At 39.7% G+C, this 9,414-nt stretch overlaps 1 protein-coding gene across 1 annotated transcript in view; it reads left to right on the plus strand.

The window, feature by feature from the left end:
• The window catches only part of LOC107737170 (talin-1-like), an 86,611-nt gene that overhangs the window by 57,945 nt on the left and 19,252 nt on the right, over positions 1-9,414 (plus strand). Inside the window, exons 35-42 of the mRNA XM_016548612.1 lie at positions 1,691-1,852; positions 1,951-2,091; positions 2,559-2,740; positions 5,310-5,442; positions 5,583-5,684; positions 5,761-5,931; positions 6,069-6,317; positions 7,067-7,186. Of these exons, the coding sequence (XP_016404098.1) occupies positions 1,691-1,852; positions 1,951-2,091; positions 2,559-2,740; positions 5,310-5,442; positions 5,583-5,684; positions 5,761-5,931; positions 6,069-6,317; positions 7,067-7,186 (1,260 nt within the window). The remainder of the gene's footprint in view (positions 1-1,690; positions 1,853-1,950; positions 2,092-2,558; positions 2,741-5,309; positions 5,443-5,582; positions 5,685-5,760; positions 5,932-6,068; positions 6,318-7,066; positions 7,187-9,414) is intronic.

Genomic DNA, 9,414 nt, shown 5'->3' on the forward strand with positions numbered 1-9,414 from the left:
TGAGTGAACAGCAACATGAAAGCGGCTTCACGAGACTAATGATGAGCAAATATACAACAGAGAGAGAAGTAAATTTAGCATTTTTATTTCCAACATGCGCTCATTCATGGCTGCATATTTAATTCAGGCAAAGTTATGTCTTTATTGGGACAGGACTTGACGGATTATTTTACATGACTCCGTGAGTTGGTCTCTATTTCTTCGAGCCAAGCTGCATAAACTGCATATCAGGCATTTATGTAATGCATCTAATTTGTGCATAAATGGCTGTTATGTTAAATAAAGTTTACTAACTACAGCAAATCAAGTACCTGCACCATGCCGTTGTTGTTGTCTCGTCTCCCCTCAGACGCGCTGCAATGGCGATCCTGCGCGCAATTCTCAAAACACCCACAAGATGGCGGCGTTTATCGGTGAATCCGATATTACAAAACCGATATCCGATTATGGTAAAATGCTTAAATATCGGGAAAAATATCGGTAAATCGATATATCGGTCGATCTCTAGTAATCTCAATAAGCTTTGTGCTCTGTTACCTTTTAATAAACAAAGTATCAGCTTTAAAATTCTGCCAAATTCATAACTAAATTCAAACAATAAATGCCGTTTTGACACTCTTTAATGTGGCAGAGCGATCGCTTTAGCGCCTCAGTTCAAGCGGCACGTGAACCCATCATATCTTTCTCTTTAATATATAGTACGAAATAAACATGAATGGACATCAAAAGGTATATTATAAGATACAGTACATCTTACTGAAATGTCTCATGTAATCGCTCATTCAGTGTTTCATACGCCACATAAAAATACATTTACCTCAGAATAACCATTCAGCGTCCATAAGCTCATCAGTCAGCTAGAAAAAATAACTATGAAGAGGAGCATTTTGTTTAATAGATGTGCTATATTGCATTATCATATTTTTACTTAACCTGTTGTCTACATGATAAGAAAGAATGCAAGAAGCTAAAAATAAAATTCAGCACCTCATATGAAATTGCATGTTACTAATGAAGAAGAGCAGACTGGATGTGTGCAAGACATATGACAGCATTTATAAGATGCTTTGAGGAGGAGCCCAAACTACATTCAATGTCCAAGTGATGCTGAAATAATCCGTGATATTGGCACAGATTCTGTGCAATAATCAATTCTTTGTGACTGAATATAGTTCTGAAGTTGGAAAATAAGTTTTGTTCCCACGTTAAGTGAACCTTAGTTCCCAGGACATCTACAAGATGGATTAAAATGCTGATAAAGATGAGACATAAACACATGACAGTATGATTGAAATGTTAAAGTGTTCAAATAAATTCATATTTAAATTTATTTAAACACATTTATTCTGCCACACATATATTCTGTGGCACTGAAAAAAATAATAATTTGGGGCCTAATTTTGTTTTTTATAGAAGCCAATGGCTCCTTAATTGATTTGTTTGTCTGGAGCCCAGGTTAACGCTTCTGTTAAATGGCCAAGCAGGCAGTGTAATCGGACCTCCCAGTGACTGATTGACTTTCAATAACTATTGTATTTCATATCTGGATATTTCCTTTGAACTCACAACTCAAAATAGGAAGTGCATTTTTAAAGGAACATTTTGACCTAGTTTTTAAGTCATCACAAATAACCTGAGAAAAATAACTTTTTATGCATATTATGTGTTTTATGCACCTTCTTTTTTCAAGGTCCTCTCTGCTGCCACAATTGTTGCCAAACATACTTCGGCCTTGTGCAACGCCTGCCGACTCGCCTCCTCCAAAACATCCAACCCAGTTGCTAAGAGACAGTTCGTCCAGAGTGCCAAAGAGGTGGCGAACAGCACCGCCAACCTCGTCAAGTCCATCAAAGTGAGTTTGAAGACTCAGTCTGTTTCTGGTCAGCAGCGTTTATGTATTTGCGTTTGGTATTATTGGTGAATGTAACTGTGTGTGTGCTGTAACCTCAGGCTCTTGATGGGGCCTTTAACCAGGAGAACAGACTGAAGTGTAAGGAAGCCACTGGGCCGCTCATCGAGGCTGTGGATAACCTGACTGCCTTCGCTTCGAACCCAGAGTTTGCTAGCGTACCTGCACAGATCAGTCCAGAGGTACCACATTATATCACTGAATATAATACCGTTCAATAGTATGGGCCAGTAAGTTTTAAGATTTTTTTATTCTTTTTTGCTTTTATTCAGATAGGATGCATTAAATTTATCAAAAGTCATAGCAAAGGCTGTAAAACAAAAGACAGTCTACAACACATACAGTTTTCTGCATTCTGTTATATATTTAAAATCATGCCGCATATACAGTATACAAGCGGTTCATACAGTATAGAGCAAAATCTCATAAAAGAGCTGAGAAAGAGAAAAATATTAATTGTGCTCTCAAACTTTAGAAGTAGTGCATTTACTAGAAATAATGATTTCTGACTTTATACAAATTGAATAGAATAGTGTAAAATTGTCAGGGACATACAGGGCTCAGGAGTGGGAACCAGACTCCAGGCCGAAATAGAAAACCCTGTTTGGACCATGCTGGAAGTTGCATGTTCTGTTGTGTCTGATCGCAGGGTCTGGCAGCGATGGAGCCCATCGTAGCGGCCGCTAAGACCATGCTGGAGAGCTCTACAGGCCTGATCCAGACGGCCCGCTCACTAGCTGTCAACCCCAAAGACCCGCCCAAATGGTCTGTGCTGGCTGAACACTCCAGAACAGTGTCCGACTCCATCAAGAAACTCATCACCAACATGAGGTATTCACAGGATTTATATCTCTTATTCAACAGTCACCTAATAACAAGACTTAAGCCTATAGGTAAAGTCTGCCATGTCTGTGAAACCCTTAGCAGGTGGTTATGGGATAAATGGCACCAAAATGAACAAAAAAAGTCCCCCAAATTCAAGGTACAGAGGAAAAAATGCCCCTGAACAATTGAACTAAACGATTACCACTTCAGTGATGGGAACATCCTTTGCTCGCATTCTTCCATACAGTTTATTCCCAGTTTGAATCAAATGAATTTTGTTCCTCAGGCCACTAATATAACTAATGTGAAGTCTTGATTTTCTAATACATAAGAACTCATTAATAAACGGTCCTCAGCATGTTTCGTCTGTGTAGCCTACAAGAATATGACATGCCTTTTCTCAACACACAAACGCATTAATCAGTATTAATACTCATTATTAAAATATAGGCTATTTAAAATTGCATTAATCTCATATCATTAGGCAGTTGTTGTGTAAATACATGTATGTCATGTGGGATGCAGCTTCTGTTCCACCTTGGCAATTAAAGATGGCTGTTGTTGATGCTGATGAAATGTTGTTGACAACAGACTACAGTATTCTGATTGATTGAATTAAGTGATTACATTTAAATGTTTACTTATTAAATGTACATGTGTTGTTTTTTTTAAGGTCTAATAAGGTAGAAAAAAGCCTCAGGAAAAGTTCATTTCTGACCCTGTTGTGAAGTCACCTTTATTTCTATAGCACTTTATGCACTGCAGATTGTGTCAAAGCAGAGATATAGCAGAATCAATTATGGAAACTCAACTATGGAAGCTCTAAAGACAGTAGTGTTGTTATTTTGACAATACAGGGCTCTACGCTTATTTTTCTTTTTAGGAGCACTTGTGCTCCTAACTTAAAAAATTTAGGAGCACCCTCATAATCAATAATCCAAAATTTGATCAAAAATTAGCCTTTTGATCAAAAATTGATATTTGACTCCTTAAAGTGATTTACAGTGGAATTTTGTTTTTACCTTTGTAAGAGAAGCACAACAACAAGACCCCTCACCCGCAAACACACCCCCAGGAAAGCATTATGTACCCCAAGCTTTACGACTTCGAATTATGCAATGGGTTCATACTTCTCTCTGCTCGGGTCATCCTGGTATCTCTCCAACTAGTACAGAACTCTTTCTGGTGGAGTAACATGGCACGAGACATCACCAACTATGTCAAGTCCTGTCAGATCTGTGCTCAGTCAAAAACCCCAAAGGAATTACCTTCAGGTCTACTCAAGCCATTACCGATTCCTCAACGACCATGGTCTCATCTGTCTATCGACTTCATCACTGACCTCCCACCATCCAATAATAACACTACTATACTGGTTATCATCAGTGTTGGGAGTAACGCATTACAAAAGTAATAATATTACAGTAGTATATTACTTTTTGCTGTAACGCAGTAATATAACGCATTACTAATCAAATTTGGGTAATATTATTACTCGTTACAATGTCAGTAACGCAAGTTACAACAACATATTTTAACTCAAAATTAAGTGGTGAATTTACTAACACCGCAAAACAGCACCAGAGAAAAAATTCCGCGGGTAAAATAGTTTGTCTATTTCCTGTTGCTGGAATTAGATGGTTGAGATGACTGCAGAAGACGATTCTACATTTGTGAGATGGACACACTCCTGTTATTTTCAGTTAATCGGAGAAAAGGATAAGAATGCGACACCAAACTCTCAACATGGAGAAATAGCACGAGTAAAACCTGGAAACACTGGACTGGTGCCACTAACACTAAGCTACCGGAGAGAGCTGCGGGTTCGGAGACGAGAAAAAAAAGGCGGCGGACAAGCAACAAAAATTAAGTTTAACTAAACATAACAAAATCTGTTGTAACTTGCCCAACACTGTTCATAAACGAGACACCGCTGTGTTTGAATGGAGATGCGCAGCGGCTGAGCTGTGACATTGTTTCAAACTATTTTCGACACGAAATAGAGCAAAATCAGACAATAGTGTTATAGTCAGACAATGTAAGTCACTTAATATTAACTTCTTGTCTATTGAACTGTTGTATTAAATCAGTATCACATTTACAAACTCCCTTAAAAATCATTAAAAGCTGTCACTCATCTTAGCTCATCGCGATCTCACATTTATAATCAACGAAGCTCTCTACACTGCACAATGAATCTCTTATTTACACCGTCTACACTTTGCTTATGAAAGGATTCATGAGATATGTCTGTGATACATTACTCAAAGCTGCAAAAACACGTAGAAACCTTTGAAGCTCCCCTCAGCGATCACAATCACAAATATGATGAAGATCTGGCTCCTAAATATGTTTTCATAGTCGCACGCAGTAGTAGGTCGTACTGTAGAGCCCTGCAATAGTGTCAGATCAATTTGAAATGGAAAGTTCAGCTATAAGCAGTTCCACAAAGTCAGCGGTGTTGTTATTCAACTCAAGTCAGTTCAGTTCAATACCAGTATCCATGTTGTGAGATGTGATGCAGTTGTGAGTTTCCACGTATCATATTCATATGCTCTCATGTAAATGTTTTCAGGGAGAAGGCTCCAGGTCAGAGGGAGTGTGATGACGCCATTGAGGCTCTTAATAACTGCATCCGTGAGGTGGACAAGGCGTCTCTGGCAGCCATCAGCCAGCAGCTCACGCCTAGAGACGACATCTCCCATGAGGTGAAGCTTTACAGCGGTCATGATGAACTACAGCAATATCTTTAAAGCTGTGGGCGCAGATTTCATGTGGGCCTGCTAACGATGGTTATCATTGTTCTGAATCTAATAGAGCGGTATTGTAATATTGTGTTGTGTTGCAGGCTCTTCACGAGCAGATGGCGGCGTCTGTGCATGAGATCAGTAACCTGATTGAACCGGTGGCCATCGCGGCCCGCTCCGACGCCTCTCAGCTCGGTCACAAGGTCTCAGTCATTTCTAAACCTGTTTCAGCGGGTCTCAGTGTTTATTGGGAGCTAAATGTGCGCCGTCATCTCACAGGTGTCTCAGATGGTCAGTTACTTTGAGCCGCTCATCATGGCTGCCATCGGTACAGCGTCTAAGATCCTGAACAGCCAGCAGCAGATGAGCGTACTGGATCAAACCAAGACTCTGGCTGAGTCTGCCCTACAGATGCTCTACACAGCCAAAGAGGCTGGAGGAAACCACAAGGTGAGACGGCACCAGCCAAACACAGCAGCTGGTCATGATGGTAGTTTTGATCACATCTGTCCGAGATCTGCTGTAGTGCTCATTCTCACAGTACTCTGTGCGTCTGTGTCTGTGTCTGTGTGTGTGTGTGTCCTCAGGCGGCTCACACGCAGGAGGCTCTGGTGGAGTCGGTTCAGATGATGAAGGAGGCGGTGGAGGATCTGGCTGCGACTCTGTCAGAGGCAGCTAGCGCTACAGGAGCAGTGGGCGGCATGGTCAACTCCATCTCTCAAGCCATCAATAAGATGGAAGACGGGCCTGGAGTCGAACCTGAAGGAACGTTTGTGGATTATCAGACCACGATGGTGAAGACGGCCAAAGCTATCGCTGTCACCGTTCAGGAGATGGTAAAACCTAGTGCTGCAGAAATATGAGTGACTGCAGAATTAGGAAAAAGCCACTGTGGCTGGTGGGCAAAATGCAATATACATATGCACAAAACAGAATTAAGGTTTAGTACAGAATTCAGAAATACACTTAACTTGTAACAAAGGACATTACTAAAAAGTGTGAGAATAATGTATTCTAGTTAACCTGACAAGCATCCCTGACTAATTACCTTAAAAACATCTGATAAACTAAATATATTGTAACAATCAAACATTATACAGTGTTTAACAAACAAGTATTTTTTGAGTGTTCAAATATGAATATGCATGAAAATATATCAATCAAACTTTAATGATGAGCATGAAAAGCCGGTTAAACAGTGTTTAACAAACAAGTATTTTTTGAGTGTTCAAATATGAATATTCATGAAAGTATATCAATCAAACTTTAATGATATTCATGAAAAGCTGGTTAATTAAAGCTGGTAATGTTCTCGTGAATTATTGATTTTGTTTGGCTCATCTATTGGCTAAAGGACAGAGGCAGGCGCTAATCCGCTTGGCTCATGTGTAAAAGATTAGCAGACAATTAATAGTCATGCCTTCATTTTGCGTTCACAGCAGTAAACCTGTGCATGCTTTGTCTGTTGACGTCAGTGGAAGAGGACAACAAGCAGCCAATCGCAGAGTATATCATCTGCACCAGAGAGCACTATTTATAGACAAGAAAAGACTGACGGTGTGTTTTTGAAATGCTGTGTTGCCAGGTTACCAAATCCAACACTAACCCTGATGAGCTAGGCGGTTTGGCCAATCAGCTGACCACAGAGTTCGGTGACCTGGCGTCAGAGGCCAGATGTGCAGCCATGACTGCCGAGAATGACGAGGTATCGTGACACACGGCTCTCTTTTCTGTAGATTTATGGCTTTTCCACATAATATTATAATTCACATGAAACGGACTCCATTTACTGTTACTGCATGTTACTGGTCTTATTGAGAAATGTTTGTATTCCTAGTAAAGGAACATTATCAAATCAAAAGTTTGGGGTTGGTAAGATTTTTTTTTTTAAGTTTTAAAAGCAGTAATATTGTGAAATATTGATTCTTCAGAAATCATTCTAATATGCTGATTTGCTGCTCAAGAAACATTTCTGATTATTATCAGTGTTGAAAACAGCTGTGCTTCTCAATATTTTTGTGGAAACTGATACATTTTTTTTTTTAGAATACTTTGAATAGAATGTTCAAAAGAACAGCATTTATTTGAAATAGAAATCTTTTGTAATATGATACACACATTAACTGAATCCTTGCTGAATAAAAAATTCCAGTGACCCCAAACTTTTGAACAGTACAGGTGCATCTCAATAAATTAGAATGTCGTGGAAAAGTTCATTTATTTCAGTAATTCAACTCAAATTGTGAAACTCGTGTATTAAATAAATTCAGTGCACACAGACTGAAGTAGTTTAAGTCTTTGGTTCTTTTAATTGTGATGATTTTGGCTCACATTTAACAAAAACCCACCAACTCACTATCTCAACAAATTAGAATACTCCATAAGACCAATAAAAAAAAATTTTTTAGTGAATTGTTGGCCTTCTGGAAAGTATGTTAATTTACTGTACATGTACTCAATACTTGGCAGGGGCTCCTTTTGCTTTAATTACTGCCCCAATTCGGCGTGGCATGGAGGTGATCAGTTTGTGGCACTGCTGAGGTGGTATGGAAGCCCAGGTTTCTTTGACAGTGGCCTTCAGCTCATCTACATTTTTTGGTCTCTTGTTTCTCATTTTCCTCTTGACAATACCCCATAGATTCTCTATGGGGTTCAGGTCTGGTGAGTTTGCTGGCCAGTCAAGCACACCAACACCATGGTCATTTAACCAACTTTTGATGCTTTTGGCAGTGTGGGCAGGTGCCAAATCCTGCTGGAAAATGAAATCAGCATCTTCAAAAAGCTGGTCAGCAGAAGGAAGCATGAAGTGCTCCAAAATTTATTGGTAAACGGGTGCAGTGACGTTGGTTTTCAAAAAACACAATGGACCAACACCAGCAGATGACATTGCACCCCAAATCATCACAGACTGTGGAAACGTAACACTGGACTTCAAGCAACTTGGGCTATGAACTTCTCCACCCTTCCTCCAGACTCTAGGACCTTGGTTTCCAAATGAAATACAAAACTTGCTCTCATCTGAAAAAAGGACTTTGGACCACTGGGCAACAGTCCAGTTCTTCTTCTCCTTAGCCCAGGTAAGACGCCTCTGACGTTGTCTGTGGTTCAGGAGTGGCTTAACAAGAGGAATACGACAACTGTAGCCAAATTCCTTGACACGTCTGTGTGTGGTGGCTCTTGATGCCTTGACCCCAGCCTCAGTCCATTCCTTGTGAAGTTCACTCAAATTCTTGAATCGATTTTGCTTGACAATCCTCATAAGGCTGCAGTTCTCTCGGTTGGTTGTGCATCTTTTTCTTCCACACCTTTTCCTTCCACTCAACTTTCTGTTAACATGCTTGGATACAGCACTCTGTGAACAGCCAGCTTCTTTGGCAATGAATGTTTGTGGCTTACCCTCCTTGTGAAGGGTGTCAATGATTGTCTTCTGGACAACTGTCAGATCAGCAGTCTTCCCCATGATTGTGTAGCCTAGTGAACCAAACTGAGAGACCATTTTGAAGGCTCAGGAAACCGTTGCAGGTGTTTTGAGTTGATTAGCTGATTGGCATGTCACCATATTCTAATTAGTTGAGATAGTGAATTGGTGGGTTTTTGTTAAATGTGAACCAAAATCATCACAATTAAAAGAACCAAAGACTTAAACTACTTCAGTCTGTGTGCACTGAATTTATTTAATACACGAGTTTCACAATTTGAGTTGAATTACTGAAATAAATAAACTTTTCCACGACATTCTAATTTATTGAGATGCACCTATAAGACCGTAATTAGCTGGTTCAGCTGTGTTTAATTAGGGTTGGAGCTAAACTCTGCAGGACCGAGTTTGAAGACTTCTTGCATTGATGATTCCATGAAGAACTTGTAACCAGTGGTGTATAAAGTACCTGAAAGCCATACTCAAGTAAAAGTACAGATATCTTACCAGAAAAT

This window comes from Sinocyclocheilus rhinocerous, unplaced genomic scaffold, assembly GCF_001515625.1.
Source record: "Sinocyclocheilus rhinocerous isolate Xijiao unplaced genomic scaffold, SAMN03320098_v1.1 scaffold2386, whole genome shotgun sequence".
NCBI lineage: Eukaryota > Metazoa > Chordata > Actinopteri > Cypriniformes > Cyprinidae > Sinocyclocheilus > Sinocyclocheilus rhinocerous.